Source organism: Sarcophilus harrisii, chromosome 5, assembly GCF_902635505.1.
Source record: "Sarcophilus harrisii chromosome 5, mSarHar1.11, whole genome shotgun sequence".
Classification (NCBI taxonomy): Eukaryota; Metazoa; Chordata; class Mammalia; order Dasyuromorphia; family Dasyuridae; genus Sarcophilus; species Sarcophilus harrisii.
In genome coordinates this window covers 147,337,818-147,362,410 of record NC_045430.1, presented here as the reverse complement: position 1 = coordinate 147,362,410, position 24,593 = coordinate 147,337,818, and the positions used below count along the sequence as shown (strand labels likewise).

The 24,593-nt window shown below is 32.6% G+C and overlaps 1 protein-coding gene across 4 annotated transcripts in view; it reads left to right on the top strand.

Annotated features, from left to right (window-relative positions):
- The window catches only part of RELN (reelin), a 515,944-nt gene that overhangs the window by 429,686 nt on the left and 61,665 nt on the right, over positions 1-24,593 (top strand). For all 4 annotated transcript variants that reach the window (XM_031938705.1, XM_031938703.1, XM_031938706.1 and 1 more), the window contains 6 exons: positions 585-814; positions 8,568-8,788; positions 10,515-10,662; positions 18,111-18,369; positions 19,211-19,460; positions 20,337-20,505. In XM_031938705.1, the coding sequence (XP_031794565.1) occupies positions 585-814; positions 8,568-8,788; positions 10,515-10,662; positions 18,111-18,369; positions 19,211-19,460; positions 20,337-20,505 (1,277 nt within the window). The remainder of the gene's footprint in view (positions 1-584; positions 815-8,567; positions 8,789-10,514; positions 10,663-18,110; positions 18,370-19,210; positions 19,461-20,336; positions 20,506-24,593) is intronic.

The window sequence follows — 24,593 nt, the reverse complement described above, 5'->3', positions numbered from 1 at the left end:
CAAAGTTTAGAGTACCTCATAAAATCACAGAATGTTAGAACTAGATTTGACCTCATTGATCACCTGGACCAAGTTCATTAATTTTATAGATAAGGAAGGTACAGTAAAGAGCAGTGCATGATTTGTCCAAGGTGACAGAGACAGTTCATAACAAAGCTTGGACTAGAATTTAGATCTCCTAATTTTTGGCTCAATACTCTTTTTACTGTACTAAGCTATTTCCCTAATGATGGAAAAAACTCATTGTCATAGTAAGGGGAATGGGTCACAATTTTCATTTTTATTTGCTTGGATCACAGTCTAGCTGCTAAAGAAGACCAAAAAGTAAAACATTAAGCTCTGTTTCATATTCCCTGCTTTTCTTAAGGGATAAGTAAAGAAGTTACTTTTTGTGAAGCACTGAGGTGCTTCATGAGAGATTATTGTATAAAGGTACTGTACTATATTATTCATAAACAGAATTTTGTATTTCTAAATTATTCAAGAAGACATTTTCCAGGCAATGGGCTCTCTGGGAAATAGTAAAGTGGCTAATCATCTCAAGGCTTGCCACTCTATGGAAATTTGTATTTTTTTCCCCCAAGATCAACATTGGATGCTCAACTGATAGCTCATCTGCTGATCCTGTAAGGCTAGAATTTTCAAGGGACTTTGGGGCAACATGGCACCTGCTACTTCCATTGTGTTATAGTAGTAGCAGCCACATCAGCTCTTTATGCTCCACTGAACATCACCCAAGCAGTACCTATTATGCTGGTACAACTCAGGGCTGGAGAAGAGAGGTCATTCACTTTGGGAAGCTGCATCTCTGTGGGTAAGTTTCTCGTTACTTCTTCCAAACCTTTTCAAAATTACCTATCTTGAAATTTCCATTCCTGAAATTGTTTTGGCTTTTTTGCTTGTGAAGGGAACACAATCCTACCTTTTATTTCTTACTGAATTCTCATTTAAATCAGATAAAATATTTATATTTGAAAACAATAGGAAGCTGCACTGACATACTTCTGTGACAGACAGTTACTAAAAAGGTATGTATGTGAATTGCTATGTTGCAATATTCATTTCCTGGGTTTGCATATGTGATTTGGACAATTTGCATCTGAGAATAGTCTAATTATCCTGAAATGTAATGACAACACACATACACACACACACACACACACACACACACACACACTTAATAAATTCACCGGAGAATTTTCCTATTTCTGCAATTCAAATCTCTCACTTCAAAAGACACCGAATTATGGGATCAAAAGTTTTTAGAGCAAAAGGACTCTAATGACAACCTAGTCTCAAGTCCCTTATTTTACAAGGAAACTGAGACTCGGAGAAAGGCAATGTGATTCAAGAGCATTGTGACACATTGTGTCAAAAGCAAGAACAAAAATATTAGTCTTCAAATTCTCTATCCAGAGCCCCTAGAATCCTAATTTCTTAGAAGAAAGCTGTAGCATTTTTCCAAAGGTCTTTCTGTTCTTTTCCTCTTCTCTCTGCATCTCTTCAACATCTACTGAATTTTTTTTAACAAAAGGTCATTTGAATGGAAATGGCAACAACTCACATTAATATGATTTTTTGCAGTTATGATGTAGTTTTCTCACACCAATCCTCATGAAATAGACAGTGAAAGTATTATTATCCCCATTTTGTTGATGAAGAAATGTAAAAATAAAATGAAAAACTGTAGATTTTAAAAATGGAACTAAGAAAGTAAGATAAAGGAAAGGGAAAGAAAAAGTGAACAAAGCACACTAACCCCTCATCAATGACATTTTAAAGTCATTTGCCCTTTTTTTAATCAGGAGGATCAATAGGTTAAAAAAAAAGAAAATAGTTTGAAAATATAAAATATAGCACCTGTTTCCACCCCTTCCATGCTAAACAGAATTATATATAATGACTTCTCTGGCTTTCATCATGGTGTTCACCAAACTATAAACTACAGGGGGAAGTGACTTTAAACTCTTCAGTTTGATGACCAGAGGGGCTATTTTTAGCTCTTTTAGAATTCAAATTCTCTCATATAGCTAGCTAGCTAGCTAGAGAACTTCTTGGGCATCTTAATATTGATCTTTTGACTTTTTTAACCATATATTTTGGATACCTTCAAGTCTTTGTCAGAATTACTCTAAGAAAATTCTTTTTAACTCCTTTCATATTCATGATCTAGACAAGTAATTCTCAGGGGCCCTAGTTAGCAAAATTGCAAGGAAACAAGGTGAAACTATGATTTCTTCCCAAACTATGGACTCTTCCCAAACCCTTCACCATCATGCCCTATTATCATGATCCATGTAAATGAACATATCTCTCTTCATCTCTACCTCTTAGTTTACTTCAAGTTCCATCTAAAATCCCATTTTCTAGAAAAAGCCTTTCCAGATGCCCTAATGCTAATGTCTTTCCTCTGTTGATTGCCCAGTTTATCCTGTATATTTTGTTTGTATGCAATCGTTTATGTTTTTTGCATGTTGTCCCTCCCGTTAGACTGTGAGTTCCTTGAAAGCAGGTGCCATGGTTTTTTGTATCCCCAGTGCTTATCATGGTGCCTAGTAAGTAACAGATTAACAAAATGTCTGTTGGCTTGACACAAACCTATGTGTATTTGTGTATGTATGTATGTACATATATATACGTACATACATACAAACATAAAGAGTAATGGGAAGTGGTCTCATAACTTTAATTTCTGATGTTTTGTGCTATAGCGTTATTCAGTTACATAATAAAGATGACTTTCATTTCCAATCTACTTAGTTATTCTACACTTATATTCTTCTGGAAAATTCAAATATCTAAAAAAGAAAAGAATAACCTTATCAGAGTTTTTTCCAAACAGGTGCCAAGAGAAGCAGAGAGCAAATCACACTAATGTTAAGACAATTGACACTTTTATGTAATAAATAATGGGGTTTTATAGCAGGAAAGGGCCTTAGAAACAATGTTGCACGACCAACTAGTTTCATAGATGAAGAAACTGAAGTCCAGACAGTTGCTGTTAAAGGAAAATGTGTCAGAACATCAGCCATATGTTGTAGTGGAAAGAGTCTGAATTTGATTCAAAAGAACAGTAATAAAATTCTCTCCTATTTACTACCTGTGTTCTCATCTGTAAAATGAGAATATTGAACTAGATTATCTCTTAGGTCATGTCAGACTATAAATAATTTCTGATCCTTTGATGACCTCTGAAAACATTTTTATCCTAATATATAGCTCAGTACTAAAAAGTTCCACACTTTCTAATTGTTCTTAAATTTTCCGTAATAAACTACTTAAGAATTATCCATGTATTAAATCTAAGAATGGATCTACAGGTTAGTAATAACTTCCATAAAAATTTCAGTTTAGTGTTCCTAGATTGTGCTGATGACAATTATGGTATGTCCATAGAAAGTATTCCCATATGCAGTTTATGAAATAAGGTTACAAGGGCTTATCTTTCTGAATGGGGCTACCCATACAGTTTTGGAAGCTGGTTTAATGTATTAATTATTATTTTCCCTTCATTCATTTCACTTTTTGCTCCAATTTTATCCGTGAGTATGAACAAAAGAAATTTATCAACAGAAAAGTAGAAAAAAAGTATCTACAGTTCTAACCACTCTTAATGATAAATTGAAGTATAATCTTTCATCTGATTAAAAAGGCAATTTTTAAAAACACAAATTTATAATAGTCAAAATGTTAGTCTATCCCTTATATTTACTATGAAGCCTAGCTATGAAAAGAAAATAAATTTGAGCAGAAGAATACATATCTCCTTCTCAAATGTCATCCAACCTAAATAGTAGGCTGTCTTCTAATACATCATTTGATTCTTATATAAAGAATAGGATTGCCCTGGCACTCCAAACTAGATGTGCTGGTAAATACCTTTTTTTCCCTAAGGCAATTGGGGTTAAGTGACTTGTCCAGGATTGTACAACCAAGAAGTGGTAAGTGTCTGAGGTCAGATTTGAACTCAGGTCCTCCTGACTTCAGGGCTGGTGCTCTATCCACTGAGCCACCTAGCTGCCCCAACTGTCTCTCTTTAAAAAAAAAAAAAAAAAAAAGACACATAACTTCTAAATTTATTTTGTATTATTAAGTCTAGAATAAGCATCAACAAAATAAATAATAAATAAAGCCATGATTTGTGTAAATGCTCATACTGAAAATTTAACACTGAGAGCTGAATATAGACCCTGCAGTAAACCCACTATTGCCTCTAAGTGACTTTTTGTTTAGTTTGTGTCAGTTCAGGATATGAATATATAACACATACCAAATGGTTCATGTGACAGGTATTTTTGAGTCAGATTTTTTTAATCCCTTCAATATACTTTATTGGACATAACGCATGATTACCCATTAACATGAATATATTATTATAAATTATAGGAATGTCTGACTTTCACAGATGGTCAGAGTAGACTTAAAGCATAAATATTTGTTTCCTATTCAGGTTTATTCCCATCATTTTTGTGCTTGTGTATTCTTTTCTATGTTCTGTTTCTTTTTAAAACTTCCCAAGATTTTTTTTAAACTTTATGCAGTTTCATAATGAGTCAGCCAAAAAAACCTGTTTAATGAAGGCAGTGCTGTGTGCTTGAATTTTTAAGTCTATGCTTTAAATAACAGGTTCCTTTGAATTGCACTGATGTGGGAGAATAGATGCTGACACTACTAAGGAGCATGGCAGCAAGAATTCTTAAATGAGATTTCAGCAAAAGGAAACCACAATGAAACTAGACCTTTCAGTCGATTTATCATGGTACTTGCAGTTTCTGTGTCAAGACAGGTGAAACAATAATAAATATCCAACCAAGGTAGCTCATTTGTATTCATAACATTTGAATACATAAAAAGCTCAAAAAATTCTATGTTGGCTTTTGTTCAAAGGAGAACTCCAAGCATTTCCCTCAGCTCAGCAGTCTGAAAGTTCAAAAGAAAAGAAGTGTTCCTTGCCAAGACTAAATTGTGATATATATTTAAAAGTAAAGTTTAATTTCAACTTGGGAATTTTTTTTTCCTCAGGAGGAGGGAATAGCTGTAGACAGTAATAATCTTGATTTAAATAAATGATAATAGAGTTTAAATTGTGTGAGAACTTTACTTCAATTGTTTTAATAGCTACTAAGCTTAAAGAGAATAACAAATTTCCACCTTTAAGTTTTGACTTTTGATATTAGCATTTCATACCTAAAATTTAGCAAATATTTTATAATAGCCAAGAGCAGCAAGTCAATGGATGGATTCACAATGTATAGAAAGAAGAGTAATAATAAATACTCATGTCACATTGGAATTACAAAGCACACCAAATGCCATCAATTTTCATGGCTATGTTTTCTTTTCTGACTTTTACCCACCCAGTAGCCAGCCTATTTCAAACTGTGCCATGAAAATACAGAGGAGCATTTTATTTCTACTCTGCTTCTCAAGAAAGCATAATTAATCCCAAGGAATGTCAGCATTATTCTCAAACATGAAGAATAATAAATAAAAATAAGGGATCCATTTACTGAGCCAGGGAAAAAGCATCTGTGTTTAATGTGGACATTTAAAAATAATAGGGTAGATGATTAATAATAAAAAATCAAGTTTCCAGGCTAGAAGAAAGGATGAAGAATAATGATCTATTCTTATTGACTATTTTGACAAGGAAAGAACAAGTCTAAAAAACAGATTTAGGAGTCTAGGGCAGATGCATAAAATATACTAGATGCTTTCCCCTTGTTCTTGCATTGAATTTTTGTAGGACTTTCCATAAAACTGACGATGGGGAGGCAAAGTGAAACTGGCGACATTAAACTCCATAAATAAATCATTAATAATAGAATTTTAGAGACAGAAGAAACCTTAGAGATGATCTAGCCAGCACCAATTTTCAGGATTGAAGAATAGAACGTTTTAGCATCCATTCTTTGAAGAAAGCAGGAGAAATCATTGCATTGCATTCCCCCAAAAAATCTTATGTTCTGTTTGTGTTTTCTTATAGACTGAGTATTATTTCTTTAAAACAGAGTTGTTTGTATATAAATTAGTGGAGTTAGATGTCCGGTGAATAAAGCTCCAAGATTGGAGTCAGGAAGGTCGAATCTGGTCTCAGACATTTACTAGCTGTATAATCCTGGGCAAGTCACTTAACCCTATTTGCCTCAGTTTATCATCATCCTGGAGTGAAAACCACTCCAGTATCTTTGCCCAAGAAAATCCTAAACAAGATAGTAAAGTCTTTTAAGCTTTTAAAAATCTTTTGACAAGAGGGCCAGTCATTTACATATTTCTAGATACCTACGGTTGTTAGAAGCTAGAAAAGGCAAATTTTGAACTAGAAACTGGCCAACAAGAAAGCTATGGATTGGGAAAAGATTATTGTGAAGTTTTTGGTAAACTGAAAACTTAGGCTACTATAGGTGATTTTTCTTTACCTTTATACTGGCTCATGAGAAGAGAGAGAAAATTAGCTGTGTACAAAGTAAAAGCATTACTGTAAGGTGATCAGCTGTAAATGGTTTAGCTATTCTCAGCAACACAATGATCCAAGACAATGCTGAAAGACTTCTGATGAAAAATGTCTTTCATCCCCAGAGAACTGGTGGTGTTGAATACAGACTGAAATATAGTTTATTTTTAACTTTATTCTTCTTGAAGTTTTGTTTTTATTTTTTGGTCTATTTTTTCTTTCATAACATGACTATCATGGGAAAGTTTTGCATGTATAACCTATATCGAATCAATGAGGAAGGGTTGGAGAGGAGGAAGAGAGAATTTAGAACTCAAAGTTTTTTTAAAAAATGTTTAAAAAATTGTTTTTATGTGTAATTGAGGGAAAATAAAATATTAATTAAATTTGATTTTTTTAAGAGAAAGAAAGTTGAAAAAGCAAGAACAGATTATTTTTATTCATGTTCTTTCTGGTAATATCAGTCTGTTCCAGCTCTGCCTTGTCCAATTTTTAAGCAGTTTATTAATCTACTAAATAGAAGAAATGAAGACCTACATTCAAACCATATCTCAGACACTTAGCATCAGTTTCCTCAACTGGTGATAATGGTGATAATAATAGCATCCTCCCAGAGTGCTCACATAAGTCAGTGTGTGTGTGTGTGTCTCTCTCTCTCTCTCTCTCTCTCTCTATATATATATATATATATATATATATATATATGACACATATATATGTGTGTCTCTCTCTCTAGAGAGTATATCTATAGATATATATATACACACATACACATATATGTGTATATAAATATATGTATATTTCTTCTGCTAAAATATAAGTTTGTTTCTCCTACTAAATAGGAAACTGCATTATTTCCCCTATTAAATAGTAAAAGATCCCTACATATCCAGGAGATATGTCTTATTCTTCTCTGTATTCGTTATAGGATCTAAATATAGGATTCACATTGTAAGGTATTCAATAAACATTTGATGAATAAATATTGTTGAATGAGTTGTTTGAATACTCCATTGAATTTGTTGAATGAGTACCCTGTTAATAGTTGGTTGAAAGTTCCTTCTGCAAAAGAAAGTTCCTTCTGCTAGATCATCTCTAAGGTTTCTTCTGTCTCTAAAATTCTATTATTAATGATTTATTTATGGTGTTTAATGTCACCAGTTTCACTTTGCCTCCCCATCGTCAGTTTTATGGAAAGTCCTACAAAAATTCAATGCAAGAACAAGGGGAAAGCATCTAGTATATTTTATGCATCTGCCCTAGACTCCTAAATCTGTATTTTAGACTTGTTCTTTCCTCGTCAAAATAGTCAATAAGAATAGATCATTATTCTTCATCCTTTCTTCTAGCCTGGAAACTTGATTTTTTATTATTAAATATCTATTGAAATCAAAATACAGTTTTGGAATCATATGGATTTTACCTGAATTTTTTATTTGATGCACTGCAATTAACTAGAGGAGTGGACAAATCCCTAGAGCTCTATCTCCAAGTTAAGAGATTCAGAGAATTAGTTCTTCTCAATTCAAGTAGAGTGAAATTATATTTTAAAATAATTTAGAATATTTAAAAGAAAACTGGGTTAGGTCTACCTGATTTTATTTAATCTTGATTATAATATAAACATGTTTATAATTGTAAATATATGTAAACATACTGTTCTTTAATTTTTTATACTTTTATGCATAGTGCATAGCAGTTGTTGGCACAGTAAGTACTTAATTACACTTGCTGACTTATTTGTTTTTTATAAAGAGTTATGTTTTTATGGGCAAAAGGGATAATTGATAAAACGGAGTTATTACTCTTTTACATGGTTAAATATGCTTGGGGAAACATAGCTCTCTGACCCAAAAAACATAGCCCAAGCATTACCTGCTGGTACCTTGCCTACATTACAAGCAAAGAACTTATGAGCAAGCTCATCTTGCAAACCTAAACCTATAAAAGAATGATAAAAGGAAAGATAAATGGTAAATCAATATGTTGTTAACATTTTACTTCCCCATGTCGTATGAACAGAAGTCAGGAGTTGCTCATTATTACTGATGAAATATGTTCTGTTATCTTTCACTAATTATTAATTTGTGAGTGACATTTACCTCTTTTCCAGATCTGTACGATTCAGATGGTATCAGGGATTTTATCCTGCAAGCTCCCAGCCAGTAACTTGGGCCATTGATAATGTCTATATTGGTCCACAATGTGAGGAGATGTGTAATGGACATGGGAGTTGTATCAATGGAACCAAGTGCATATGTGATCCTGGGTACTCAGGTCCAACTTGTAAAATAAGCACCAAAAACTCAGATTTTCTCAAGGATGATTTTGAAGGTGATTTTTTCTTTAACCATAGATCCTATGCTTTATAAAGTAATTTGAATTTTAAAGGATCATGTACATTTTAGCAATTTAAAACTAAACATAAAACTATGAAACTTTCTAATATTTTACTATTGTCATATGAAACTTTCTAATTTTTTATTATTGTCATTCTTTGTAACCAAAAAAAACTCATAACATCCAACTTACTTTCAAAGGAATAGACTATAAGAATGTGTTCTTAATTATGAACTGTTCAAATTCTATTATATCCCTTTTTACAGTATCTGAGAATTGACTTTAGTTATCATCTAGTCCTACTATCTACAGACTACAACAATTCTTTTTATAATGTCTTGATAATCTACATTTATTATATTTACTTCTAGAATCTGTTCACTAATCATACTGCTACCCTTTAGCGTAACAAAAAATAAATCTACTTCTTTCAGACATCGAAATATCTGAATAAGCTATCATTTCCTTTCTAAATCTTTTTCCCAGGCTAAATATAATTGGTTCATTTAACCTTTCCTCAGATAAGATGCTTTCTAAATTTATTACCATTGTGATTTTCTCTTTTTTAGATGCATCCTAATTTTTCAACATACTCAAAAAAATGTGCTACCCAAATATGAATATGCTTATGTTCTGATCCCCAGAAGTATCTATTAAAGGATTTGTTACATCATTTAATCCAGACACTACAGAATCACTGTTTACCAAAAAGGATAAAATGTATACTTTCTCATATTTCTCAATTCAATTATTCATGATTACGATTTCTGGATTATTAACATGAGTAATATAATTTTCTCAGTAATGTCACTTGACAATTGAAAACATATCTGCCATTTTTCTACATATGTCATAATACACAATTGTAATTTCTCACTAACAAAAATTTTGCTAATTGGATATTGAGAGTCATCTAGTAAGAAAAAAGAATGAACAAAGTTCCAGAAATGTAATCTCTTGTCTGTGTACCATTACTAGTGCATTAAACAGCATTGAGTCACTCACTATCTATTATATACTTTTGTATATAATTTGTAAATATTTGTAAATTATACAAGTGTTTGGGGAAAAAAATCAGACCATATTTACTCACTAGGAAATGTTAAAGCTAAATAGTCAATTTCTTGTTCAACCTATATCATATATTTCCGTATATATCAGAACTGCCTCTACAGAATTTGTGTTTTTGTTGGATAAGAAAGGAGTGGAAGAAGAAAGAAGAAAAAATGAGATAATCCCAACCTTAACTGAAATAACAATGGAAAATAGAAAATAATAAAGGAACATTATTTCATACTCATTTTTACCAGAACAAACCTTTTAATAAGAAATCTCTTTATAACATATATATCTAGTGAAGACAGAAAGTATCTGTTATTTAAGCTATAGGTTTCCTTGAGTTAAGAACACATCAGCCTTATATACTTCCAAAATATAGCATGATGAGTAATTTGATAGAAATAGGGAATGAAGTTATAATTTCACTGGTATTGTGAATTCCAAGTTTAGGAAATGACAATTACCAGGGCAGATCAGCACCTTCTTTCCAAAATATATTAAAAAGGTACATAAAATATGCCAATAAAATTTATGACTTGGACACATTGAGATTTTTAAAATTCAATGGCCTAGTACATAACAAATTGATTATTTACATTACATGATACAATTCTGTTTGGGAATATTTATAAAGCTGTATACATGTTCCTTTTTTTTTCAGGTCAGCTGGAGTCTGATAGATTCCTGTTAGTGAGTGGTGGAAAACCATCTAGGAAATGTGGAATACTTTCCAGTGGGAATAATCTCTTTTTCAATGAAGATGGTTTACGCATGTTAATGACTCGTGACTTGGATTTGTCACAGGCCAGGTAACCACTACCAGTGCTATCATGAATTATTTGAGAATTATTATTTTATCTTGCCTCACATTTTTAATAGAATATAATTAAACCAGAATGAGAAGGATTGGTCAGATAAGGCCTTCCCTGAGAAATGCTTTGTTTTTCTTTAAGAACTCTATTAGAATATAGCCAATCTTAATTTCTGTTCTAGTATCAAAGGAGAACTATAAAGTAACTGGATCAGAAATCAGACATGGCTTCATTGATTAAAGTTACTATGTTGTATTAGCAACAGAAATGAATATGAAGTAAAGGTACTTAATTCATTCTTGGTCATCCTCCTGAAGTTTAATCAGGAAGCTATAATCATATTGCCTTATATGGTTTGTGCTGCTTTCACAATAAACAAATTTCCATCTGACTTGAATTTTTTTCACTCTGTACAATATGCTTAATGTAAAATTTTGTTGAAATGTGATATATCATCAAACTACATTCATAGCCAATTTAGCATTTACAGTCATTGGCAGTTTAAGTTAAAAAACATCTGAAATCCAACTTCATCTTTTACAACCATTTGTTTCAAATGATCTAACAAATTCTAACCAGTCATTTCCTAAATGGAGTACAACTGTTCAGAAACAAACATTAAAACTTGTGTGATGGATTATGTCTGACATGATGTTTGTCCCTCATTCATTTAATGTGTCCCTCATTTACTTAACAAGTAAAATTTAAAAGGCAGTTTCACATGTGTAAAATGTAATCATATAGGCTATGTCTTTGAAAATGAGTAAAAATTCCAATTTAATTTTTTCAAAGATTTCACTAGTTTCTTAATGTATATAAATGTATTTATCTTATTTTGCCTAACACTTTTGCTGATTGTGTTATAAATTTCCTTAAACCTCTCAGAATGCATAATTCTATCTATGAACAAGTAAGAACAATTGATAGGAACAAATTTTCCTACTTTTTTCATTTTTACTTGATTTTCATTTCACATTATCATTCCCTACTGAGAGCTCTAAATAATAAATTATCACACTTTTCCAAGGAATTAATTCAGTGATGGTTTACAAATAGGCTACCTTTAAATTAATACAATTTTCCTCATCTTTATTATGTTCTGTATTTAAAACAAACACTGACTAAAAAAGATATTTTTCAATAAAACACTCATAAATGTAAAAGATACTAAGTAAACTAACCAGTGTTTATCTAATATCAAAAGTTTATCTCACCTCAATGGAAGGTTTTGATAAATATCGCATATATTTTACTCTAAGTCCTCCATGTTAAAAACTCAGTTTTCTTTTTTTTGATTATGGCTTTTTATATACAAAACATATGCATGGGTAATTTTTCAACACTGATTCTTGCAAAAACTTCTGTTTCAACTTTTCTCCTCCTTCCCTCCATCCTTTCCCCTAAATAGCAAAGAGTCCTATACATGTTAAATAAGTTAAAGTATATGTTAAATACAATATATGTATACATATTTATACAGTTATCTTGTTGCACAAGAAAGAGCAGATTTAGAAATAAGGTAAAAATAACCTGAGAAGAAAAAACAAAAATGCAAGCAAACAATAACAGAAAGAGTGTAAATGCTATGTTGTGGTCCACATTCATTACCAGTGTTCTTTTGCTGGGTGTAGTTCGTTCTGTTCATTAACAGATCAGTTGGAACTGATTTGTATGCTCTCATTGTTGAAGAGAGTCACGTCTATCAGAATTGATCCTCATATAGTATTGTTGTTGAAGTATATAATGATCTCCTGATCCTGCTCATTTCACTTAGCATCAGTTCATGTATGTGTCTCCAAACTTCTCTGTATTCATCCTGCGGGTCATTTCTTATAGAACATTAATATTCCATAAGATTCATATACTACAATTTACCCAACTATTCTCCAGTTGATGGGCATCTACTCAATTTCCAGTTTCTGGCCCTATAAAGAGGGCTGCCACAAACATTTTGGCATATACAGGTCCCTTTCCCTTCTTTAATATCTCTTTGGGATATAATCTCAGTAGAAACACTGCTGGATCAAAGGGTATGCACAGTTTGATAACTTTTTGAGCATAGTTCTAAATTGCTCTCCAGAATGGTTGGATCCACAGTTCCACCAACAATGTATCAGTGTCCCAGTTTTCCCGCAACCCCTTCAACATTCGTCACTACCTTTTCCTGTCATCTTAGCCAATCTGACAGGTGTGTAGTGGTATCTCAGAGTTGTCTTAATTTGCATTTCTCTGATCAATACTGACTTGGAGCACCTTTTCATATGACTAGAAATAATTTCAATTTCTTCATCCGAAAATTGTCTGTTCATATCCTTTGACTATTTATCAGTTGGAGAATGGCTTGATTTGTTATAAATTAGAGTCAATTCTCTATATATTTTGGAGATGAGGCCTTTATCAGAACCTTTAGCTGTATGTTTTCCCAAAAACTCAGTTTTCTTAAGAGTCAACAAAACTATTAGCTATCCAATCCATTTTTAAAATAAATAAATCTAAAATAAATAAATAAATAATGGAGTTTGATTACATGGAAAGGTACTAATAAGATTCTTAAAGCTTTTTATTATTTATGTTTGTGTATATACATATATCATATATTAAAAACAATATATAACAAACACAAGTAGACAGAGATATATAATACATATATAGATACAGTATGTAAGAGATATAGATACAATATATAAACATGTTATATATCTGATTTGTTGTATATCTAACACACACACACATATATAGATATATACTCATGTGTGTGTTGAAAATTGTTTTGAATATGTGAAATATAGTATGTGATGTTTTATTTAATATAACAGTTTATGCTAGAAAGTCCTTTGGTCAAATTCTTTTTAATTAGATAATAAATCATAAAACCAAAAACATCCTAAAACTAGAAGGCATCTTAAAAACTGGCTGAATGAGGAATTGAAGTACAGATAGAGGATGAGTGAATTTTATGACATTACATTTTTACAATTCTGGTTTCAGCAGTATATGGAAACACTTTGCACCATGCAAATTCCTGCCATCTTACTTAAACTACTCCATTGGTCTCCTGTTTGTTCTCCTTGCCTCCCGTCTCTCCCCTTCCAGTCCATTCTCCATGCAATTGCCAAAAATATGTTCCTGAAAGGCAGGTGATTGTGTCTGACTCCCTAATAAAATTTCTGGAAGTCTTCAAGGAAAAGGGGATTCAGTCCTTTACAACCAAAATCTAAGCGACACAGCCCTCCAGGTTTATTATATATGGCTTTGTTTCACAGACTCTGTAATCCAACCACACTGGTTTTCTTTTCAAATAACATTCTACCTTCTGCCTCCATGCCTTTGTAGAAGCATGAAATGTGCTCCCTCCTCAATATCTCCTCTTAAAATCTCTACTTTTCCTTCACCATTCTATTTAAGTACCAGAGGCTTTGCCTAATCATCCATATTGCTATATATTTGTGTTGTATGTATTTTGTACAAAAGGCAACATGGTTAATACATGATAAATTGGCCCCTATCCCAGAAAAACCTAGGTTCCAATCCTATCTTTGCAAAAACTGATTATGTGACCTTGTGATGTTTGTTAGTCATTTTTCAGTTATGTTCAATATTTCCCCAATTTTCATTTGTTGTCTTTCAGTTATTTCAGTTGTATCCAACTCCATGACCCCATCTAGGGTTTTCTTGGCAAAGATACTGTACTGGTTTGTCATTTCCTTCTCCAGCTCATTTTACAAACGAGGAACTAAGGCAAACTGGGTCACACAGCTGGTAAGCCCTAAGGCCATCACTGAACTCAGGAAGATGAGTCTTCCTAACACCAGGCCTGGTATTCTATCCATTGAGCTACGTAGGTGACCTATGGGACACTGGACAAGTTACAACCTCTTGTGCTCAAGACAAGTTGCAGAAAAAGTTTTGACCTGCATTGGTACAAGGAATTTTCCTAAATAAATAAAGTCACAGATCCTTGTCATTATTGCTATATTTTAAATATAAATATAAGGATAAAGAAGTAGATAAGAGTATTGAGGTAGATAGAATATTGAGCTTGAACTTAGAAAATGTGCTACTTTTGTGACCCTGGGCTAATAATATAACCTCTATGAGCCTGAGTTTTCTCATCTGTAATGTTGAGATAATAAAAATGACCAATGGATGTTGTGAGGGTCAGATAAGATAACAAATAAAGTCCTTTCAAACTTTAAAGCGTTATATAAATGGTATATGTTTATAATACACACCTGTCCTTTTAAACATTAAAGCATTACATAAATGCTTACATGTTATATGCTTATAATATATACCTGTCCTGATAGAATCCTAAAAGATAGGAAGAAAAATGTTATATGTTTGTCTTCACATCCCCAGCACTTACGTGGTGTTTGACTTGTTGATGCAAATTGGCAGCTCACCTATAAATCATAAACTTAGAGCATTACCTAGAGCAAATCTTCTTAAGCTATGGGTAGTACCCTATGTGAGGTTACATAATCGAATGCAGGGATTGCAAAATTATGATTTATTATAGGTAAATTTTGATTTGTATATCTATTTTGTACAACTACATACTTTCAACAATAGTGCGTATCATGACTTGAACCTAAGTCTTGCTGACTTTAGAACTGTCCTCTATCAATTGCACCATGTTCCCACACACTGTGTACCAACATATATACATGTCTATGTGTGTGTATATATTTATATTTACACATTAATACACATATACGTCATTTAAGTATATGTTTCTTTATTCAGGAGTTCTTAAGCTTTTTTAAAGGTCTTGAATGTCTTTGGCAGGCTGGTGAAGCCTACAGATCCTTTCTCAGAATAATGTTTTTAAGTTCATAAAATAAAATACTATAGGATTATCAAGGAAATCAATTATATTGAAACACAGTTATCAGAATATATATATATATATGATTCATAGATATCAATGTAAAAGATCCTGTATTATACTAACTTAATAAATAGATACCACAAATACATAAAATAATATATCTCATTTTAATTAGTTAGTATAATGTTTAACTAATAAGGGATCAGGAACATACAGAAGATCTGTCCAAGATGATTTTAGTAGAATTAGACTAGATTACCCTCTGAAGTCTCTTCTGACCCTAAAATTCTCTTGCTCTCTTCTATTTTATTGTTCCAACTTATGGGCTATATTTATTGGCATGCTAGCAGTTCACTCTGCTCATCTTCCTGCCTCTTGAGAAGGCTGTCATTGGTTGGCCACTTAAGAAAAGCAAAAGTTGATTTCACTATCTCTCTCGGGAGAGGTAGTAATCTTGAGAGGTTCTTTCTCCCAGCCCTCCCAGCAAGACTGGGAGCAATCAATATAAATTCACCTCTTCTATCCAGAATGGAAGGGGTTTACATAGCAGCAGTATATCATTCTTGAATAGTTTTTGATTTCTTGCCTACATTCAAAAAGAAAAGATATTTTATAATCATGGAATTTTAGATTGAGGATAGCCATTAGACATCACAGAGTCTTTTCTTTATGATATCCTATAACATATCATTCACTCTTAACTAAAAATATAATATATGAAAACACCATGTTGGAGGTTTGAGGATGCATGGCTGCAGATTTAGTTCTCAATTCCAAATGGCAAGTGCCCAAATTCTCATCTCAGCCAAATAGCAACACATGATCCCAAATTTCCACATTCCTTAAATAATTACCTTCTTAATAATGAACTACAAAAGGAGAAAATGAAGTGTAACCTTTTTTTAATCTTTCTTCTGTTTGGAGAGGAAAAGAAAGCCATGAAAAGAAGGATTGCCATTTTTCTTTTCAGGATATTATTCGGTTATTTATCAAATTTCATTTTTGTGGGGATATGACATTTTGCATAATTCACATTTTTCTGATCCTTCTAAGACCCATGTTTATCAAAAAGCAAAAATGTTATTGTCCCTCTTAATGTATTTTAGCTAACAGACCCATACTCATCTTTGAGTCAGATGATGACTGCATGTTAGATATCAGCCTAGCATCTTCATAAACTTTTTTTCATTAAAAAAGAAAATTGACCTTAGAAGTAAATGATTAAGATTGCAAATTAATTGATTATATCAAATTGAAAAGTTTTTGTACAAACAAAACTAATGCAGAAGGGAATTAGATTAGATTAGATTAGATTAGAAGGGAAGCAATAAACTGGGAAAACATTTTTATAGTCAAAGATTCTGATAAAGGCCTCATTTCCAAAATATGTAGAGAATTGACTCTAATTTATAACAAATCAAGCCATTTTCCAATTGATAAATGGTCAAAGGATATGAACAGGCAATTCTCAGATGAAGAAATTGAAACTATTTCTAGCCATATGAAAAGATGCTCCAAGCCATTATTAATCAGAGAAATGCAAATTAAGACAACTCTGAGATAGCACCACACACCTGTCAGATTGGCTAGAATGACAGGGAAAGATAATGCAGAATGTTGGAGGGGATGTGGGAAAACTGGGACACTGATACATTGTTGGTAGAATTGTGAATACATCCAGCCATTCTGGAGAGCAATTTGGAACTGTGCTCAAAAAGTTATCAAATTGTGCATACCCTTTGACCCAGTAGTGTAACTACTGGGCTTATATCCCAAAGAGATCATAAAGAAGGGAAAGGGACCTGTATGTGCAAGAATGTTTGTGGCAGCTCTTTTTGTAGTGGCTAGAAACTGGAAACTAAGTGGATGCCCATCAGTTGGAGAATGGCTGAATAAATTGTGGTATATGAATATTATGGAATATTATTGTTCTGTAAGAAATGACCAGCAGGATGATTTCAAAAAGGCCTGGAGAGACTTACATGAACTGATGTTGAGTGAAATGAGCAGGACCAGAAGATCATTATTTACTTCAACAACAATACTATATGATGATCAATTCTGATGGACGTGGCCCTCTTCAACAATGAGATGAACCAAATCAATTCCAGTAGAGCAGTAATGAACTGAACCAGCTACACCCAACGAAAGAACTCTGGGAAATGACTATGAACCACTACATAGAATTTCTAGTCCCTCTATTTTTGTCTGCCTGCATTTTTGATTTCCTTCACAGGCTAATTGTATACTATTTCAAAGTCCAACTCTTTTTGTACAGCAAAATAACTGTTTGGACATGTATACATATATTGTATTTAACTTATACTTTAACATATTTAACATGTATTGGTCAACCTGCCATCTTGGGGAAGGGGTAGGGGGAAGGAGGAAAAAAGTTGGAACAAAAGGATTTGCAACTGTCAATGCTGAAAAATTACCTACGCATATATCTTGTAAATAAAAAGCTATAATTTAAAAAAAGATTGCAAATTAAAAGATTTTAATCATTAGCAGTATCATTACCATCTAATTCATTTTCTCATATGCCTGTTCTGTTGATTATATGGATTTGTCTTTGAATAAATACATTAATGGTAATTTTTACTGATGTCAGATTTGTACAGTTCTTCATGAGACTTGGATGTGGTAAAGGAGTTCCAGACCCCAGAAGCCAACCTGTGCTGCTACAATACTCACTCAATGGAGGCCTTTCCTGGAGCCTCATGCAAGAATTTCTGTTTAGTAATTCCAGCAATGTTGGCAGATACATTGCCCTGGAGATACCTTTGAAAGCTCGTTCTAGCTCCACTCGTCTTCGATGGTGGCAACCATCAGAAAATGGGCACTTCTACAGCCCCTGGGTTATTGATCAGGTCAGTTTCTACAAGTTTAATTATATTCATTAATCATACTAGAACCAGAGAATTGAAGAATTGGAAAGGGTCTTAGAAACTACTGAGCTCCACCCTCCTATTTTGTATATGAGGCCCTGAAAGGTTAAGTGACTTCCAAAATCACACAGCTAGTTAATGCCAGCAAATTTAACTGTAGATTTTTAGATCGAATTCTCTAATGATTTATACACTGCCTAAAGCCTAGGAAATCAAACTGCAGCAGAAGGCCCAAGTCCTGCTCATAGAAGACTATCCCACGTGGATCTAGGCAATTTATCAATTGGGCTATGAGGATACAAAAGGAAAATATGCAAATTAGAACTGACTGTCACATTTAGTGATTCCCAAATCTTCTTCCTCCCTTTGAAAAAAAAATCTATAAATCTCCACAGCTCTTCATTGTGGACTATGTTCATACCTAATAAATCACATAAAATGGACCTCAAAGAAGCTATTAACACATGGTATGGTCCGTGCAAAGAATTGGAACTGAAGAGCCTCAGGGCACAACTATATTTAAATAGTAATTTTACATAGAAAATAATCACTCCATGAGCCAAATTCTGACTTCCCAGCCTGGTTGCATAGAGTTTCCAAAGGCATAATTTGGCTGATGGATCCTCTAAGTAGTTTTGTCATTCCTTTGATTTGTTTTCAGTAGCTACTTGCCAGATGGGCAACCAGACCACAAAAACAAAAACATTATTAACATTCCCTTAACACCATGTGTACATTACAATGCCAGTTTTGAATAGGCTAGCCAAAAAAAGAGAACAGTTTTATTTTAATGTGTCTGGTTTATTTTTGTATAATATTTCAGATTCTTATTGGGGGAAATATTTCTGGTAATACAGTCTTGGAAGATGATTTCACCACCCTGGATAGTAGAAAATGGCTACTTCACCCCGGGGGTACAAAGATGCCAGTGTGTGGCTCCATGGGAGATGCACTCGTATTCATTGAAAAGGCAAGCACACGTTATGTAGTCACCACAGATATTGCTGTGAACGAAGATTCCTTCCTGCAAATAGACTTTGCAGCCTCTTGCTCCGTTACAGATTCTTGTTATGGTAAGTACATCTTTGTTAGAGACCAAAAACTAAAAGAGTTATGGTTATATTTCAGGAACATGACAACCTCTTTCCTAGATAAAACTTTATATAAAACTTGTATTTGAGACATAATGATAGTATTCTAGATCGAAATAATAGCAAGGAAGTGGGTTAAAAAGGATGTAGAGTAAAGAGTTTGGGGGTTGATGTCCCCAAGATGTTTTTTCATATTTCACTTTATATTAATTTCTCATTTAATTACAAAGTAAATAACTCATATTTTCATATTTAAGAACATCACTCCTTATTAATTTGCTAATTAAATTCACCCAAAATATGAGTTTTCAAATTTTTACACTATGACTTTCTGAAAGAAAAAAAGAATTTATCTTCATCATCTGAATAAGGCCATATTATAAGAATATTCCATTTAAGTTGCTTATACTTGCCTTAAATGTTTTATGAAAATTTATTATATTTCTGTTGTTCTCTTATTTTAAGAAGTATTTTTAATAAATCAATTTCATCTCAGGTAGACTTAAGTACATTCAAACAAGGGGAAAGTTCAGTTTCATATAAAATATATTAGTAATGTTAAAATTCTATATTAATATTAAGTTAATAATGCAAATTATGTTCAAAATAAAATAAGAAATAGCTTAGAAACTATAGTCATATTAAAAATATGTGAAATATTTATGTTTATCAGAATACTTACTATAAGTTGCAATAAAGTCTCCTCTTGGGTCGCACATTCTATTACACAAACAATAACACAAATTAAATCAAATTTTGTGACATCAAAATATATGAAACTATATCCCAGGATATAATTATCCACAAGACAATATTGACATCCAAAATTTCAACTCATTAAATGTATTGCCATTTCAGCTATTGAACTAGAATATTCAGTAGACCTTGGATTGTCATGGCATCCAGTGCTAAGAGATTGCCTGCCTACAAATGTAGAATGCAACCGATACCATCTCCAGCGAATTCTTATATCTGATACTTTCAACAAGTGGACCAGAATTACTATACCTCTTCCACCTTATACTAGGTATGATTAATTCCTGTTCAGTGTGAATTTTAATTTGATACAATTTGTGATACCAAGATTAAAGATGTTAAAAGCTAATATCTTTGTTGATAATAGATTGTGTTTTCCCTAAGTTCTGTTGAATGCTAAAATATAAATGAAAATAATATTAGTGTAAATATAGTTTTCTTTTTATCTTGGACTAGTTTTATATAGTATGAAGGAGAGAGGGAGAAGAAAAGAATAATATTCACAGGCTCCTTAGCAGTATGAATGTAACCATGAGTTTTGGGGTTATATCAATAGGTCAAAAATTCTGGAAAGTTCTAACAAGCTATAAAGGTTTCAAGGTACAGAATCAGCAACAGAACAGACCACCTTAAAATACTGCATTTATCTAGTACTCTAAAGGTGAGATATTTGTCCTATGATCAACATATAGATATGTTACTTGAAGAACAAAACTACACCTACATTGATGTTCTCACCATAAATGAAATCATAAGACATTTTAAAATATAGTTAAATCTAAAAAACAGCACACAGATTTTTCATAGACTAATGAATGAAGTATCTGGAAGAACTGGTATTATGCACTAGAATCAACCAAAAGAATGAAACCATTTCAAGAGACACTTGATCATCTCACTTTTTACCACTTATTGGTTTTTTTTTATTATAGCTTTTTATTTACAAATTTATGCATAGGTAATTTTTCAGCATTGACAGTTGCAAATCCTTTTGTTGCAATTTTTTCCTTCCTTCTCCCTACCCCTTCCCCCAGATGGCAGGTTGACTAATACATATTAAATATGTTAAAGTATAAGTTAAATACAATATATGTATACATATCCAAACGGTTATTTTGCTGTTTTACCACTTATTGTGACCAAAATTGAAGTAATTGCCACTTATGCATTGTATTTTACTGAGAAGGAAGAAGATAGATAGATAAATTTGACTTGATTCTTCATACCAAAGCAATACTGATAACCTATATTCAAGGTGAAAGTGGACATTGGGAGATAGAAACCATATGTTGGAAAATTGAAAAAGGTTAAATGTCCTATAGATTATTCAAAAGCCTCTTTCCTAGATATCATTAATTTTTTCCCCAAAAGGCAGCAAAAACAGCACTGGATGTGGCAAGCACCAAATAATAACACAGAAATTTAAATTAGCTATATCTTAACAGATAGAAAGTGACTGATAACCAATATGGGAATTATTTCAAAATCATTAGTCAGAAAATCAATAGAATAAAGCAAAGAAAACAGCACCAAAATAACCTTTTGAAATAAGTTGTTAACTTGATAAACTGTAAAAGTTTTTGTCACCATTTCTTGGACAACTTTAAGTAGTATAAAATAATTGCCACAATCTGGAGTTCAAAAAGTACCTAAAAAACCCAAAACAACAAACACAATCTGTTATCTAGGTAAAGAGCCATAGCAAATGAGACCAGCAACAATAGTCTAGAGCAAAATATCTTGAAGGGCAAATCCAGCCTTCCTTAAAAACAGGCAGCAGGGCAGATTTGGCTGTGAGTTATTCAGTTAGTCAACTCCTTCTTAAAGCTATAAAGTCATTTGAAAAATATTGCAGAGGAGAACAAAGAAAGAGTAGCACAAATATTATCTCATCAAATAGTGAAAAAAAGTAGAACCTTTGGAGAGGTGCTATAAGATCAATTTAAATCACATCAATCCAAATGTATTTAAAGCTGTTGCTGTTAAACATGTTCTTTCTTCTCAGGAGGACTATGACACCAGGGAGATGATACCATGAGATACAAATTAAATGGATTTAAGTGAGGGATGGCTATGCAAAGTCTCCAGCCTCCACTTTTTCCTCCTTGAGATGACACTAAAAAAAACAACAGATAGACATGAAACATGAAATATTTGATTGTTTTTCCCTATAGAATTTATTGTCCAAGTGTGGATAGACAGTTTTTACAGGGATTTTCACTAAGACAAAGATATGTATATCATAGTTTAAGGGTATGGTACAGTCTAGGGAAGATTTAAGTTGTTTTAGGGAGGGGAGATACATGGTCACAATTGTAGGCAATAGGAAAAGAATCAGTAGATAGAGGTTAAGGATTTTTAACGAGGAGTGTGAATTATTAAGGTTAAAATTTGTTAGATAAGACAGGAAAGGAATTACAAAGAGAAAGATCACTTTATTTTCAAAGACTTGAGCAACTGGTAAAGAGAAAGAAGGATAATATCAAGAGATTTTGAGAGAGAGAGAAGAACAAAGGGAGCTCACCTCAAATAGCTTCAGTTTCATAAGAAGCCAGATGTTACTTAAATGACAGATTTTAAATAGTTGTGGGAATGGTTTTGAAATCCAGAAAAACAATGCTTTGTTTCTGCTCTAAAGCAGAACAGCCATTCTAGGGACAAATAGCACCTCATATGTATATACTACTTTAAGGTAGACAAAGTTCTTTCCAGACATTTCTTCTGACATTGATAATAATACTAATATTCTCATTTTGTAGATGAAGAAACTGAGATTCAGAAATGTTAAACTTTTTCATGCTCACCCAGTCAGTAAGTGGCAGAGCCAGGATCAAACTTCCTGACACCAAATCTAGTTCTCTTTTTTCCAAAACCATGATTGTGCTTTAGGTTTTATCCTTCTGTTCCCTTCTTGTGAACAACAAACAAACAAACAAAAACAAGGAAACACATGCATTTTTCTAACAGACGACCATAAAATTTCACTACTTCTCTAGCATATAGCTTTTTCTGGAACTATCCTAAATGGAATGGTGTCAGTTACTAAAAGCCCTGGGCTGCTATTCAATTGCTGGCCCAAAGTTTCATGACCGTATTAGCTTTCAGCAGAGGTGCCAGCTTTAAATGAGATACAGTGAGGTTTTGTTGCTCATTAGCAATATTGCCACACATGAATTATTAAGATATGTTAATCAGTAAAATACAAAAAAAATTCCACTTAGGCATTAATCTTTTAAATTTATATGGATTTCTGGTGGTAATTGCATAGTTGCCTAGTAGTATTTTAGTAAATAATGTAACTTGATAATTTATATTTGAACTTGTATTTATAATTTGGATTCTTTATCTCAAGAAAACTTATTCCTGATCTCTTAACATACCTCTGATATTCCTTTTCCACACAGTGCAAGAAGTTTGACCATTTTCTATTGCTTAGGAAAAACAAACAATAATTTTCTCCTAATTAGCTATTTAAAATATTTATTTATTTTCCCTATTATTGAGGCTTAAATTGTGTAACAACCATAAGGATGCACTGTCTTATAATAAGAATAACATAATGGAGAGAGCACTTGGTTAATCTAGAAGAATTCTGATGCTCTATGACTTTGGACAAATCATTTAAATTTCTGTGCCTCACTTTTCTTAACTGTAAAATGAGAGGGTGCGACTAGATGACCTCTGAAGTCCCTTCAAGTCTGTACCAAAGAGCTGAACTTGATAATAAAGTTCAAATCACCAAACATTTTAAGGTAGATTGTTTTAATGATTATTCATTGGGTTTTTTAAATCTTTTTCAGTAGAATTCACATGGAAGAACAAGTTACTAACTTGTCATTGTTCTTTTATTTATTGTTCTACAGACTGTTGCACAGATGGATAAAATAACTAGTTCCAGGAATCAGATAAAAGTGTTGTATCATAAGCACATCTTTGGTAGGCTCTTTAGAACCAGTCCAATTAATCTGCATGATGGAAGGGATAAGAGATATGCTTTATTCTGTTCCTATTATTTCATTTCATTAAAAATAATACAAAATTGGTGTTATTATTAAGAAAGACAATGTTGTGTAGTGATGTAGCTGTCTTTGAAACAGAAGATTGAAGTTGAGATACTGTCTCTGGTACTTCCTGGCCTTGTAATTCTGGACAAGTCAATTAACCTCTCAGTGCCCTTGGCAGTTCTCTAAAACTGTAACTTTCAAAAAAGCTACCAATCTGCACTGGTAGGAGAAGTTTCATTGCATAGGAGTTCTCTATGTCAATGAGATCATTAGTTGTTTCCCTAATTTTTAATTATAATTTTATTATTCTTATTAATTGCTAATATCTATGTGGTTTTTTTTTAAGTTTTCAAAC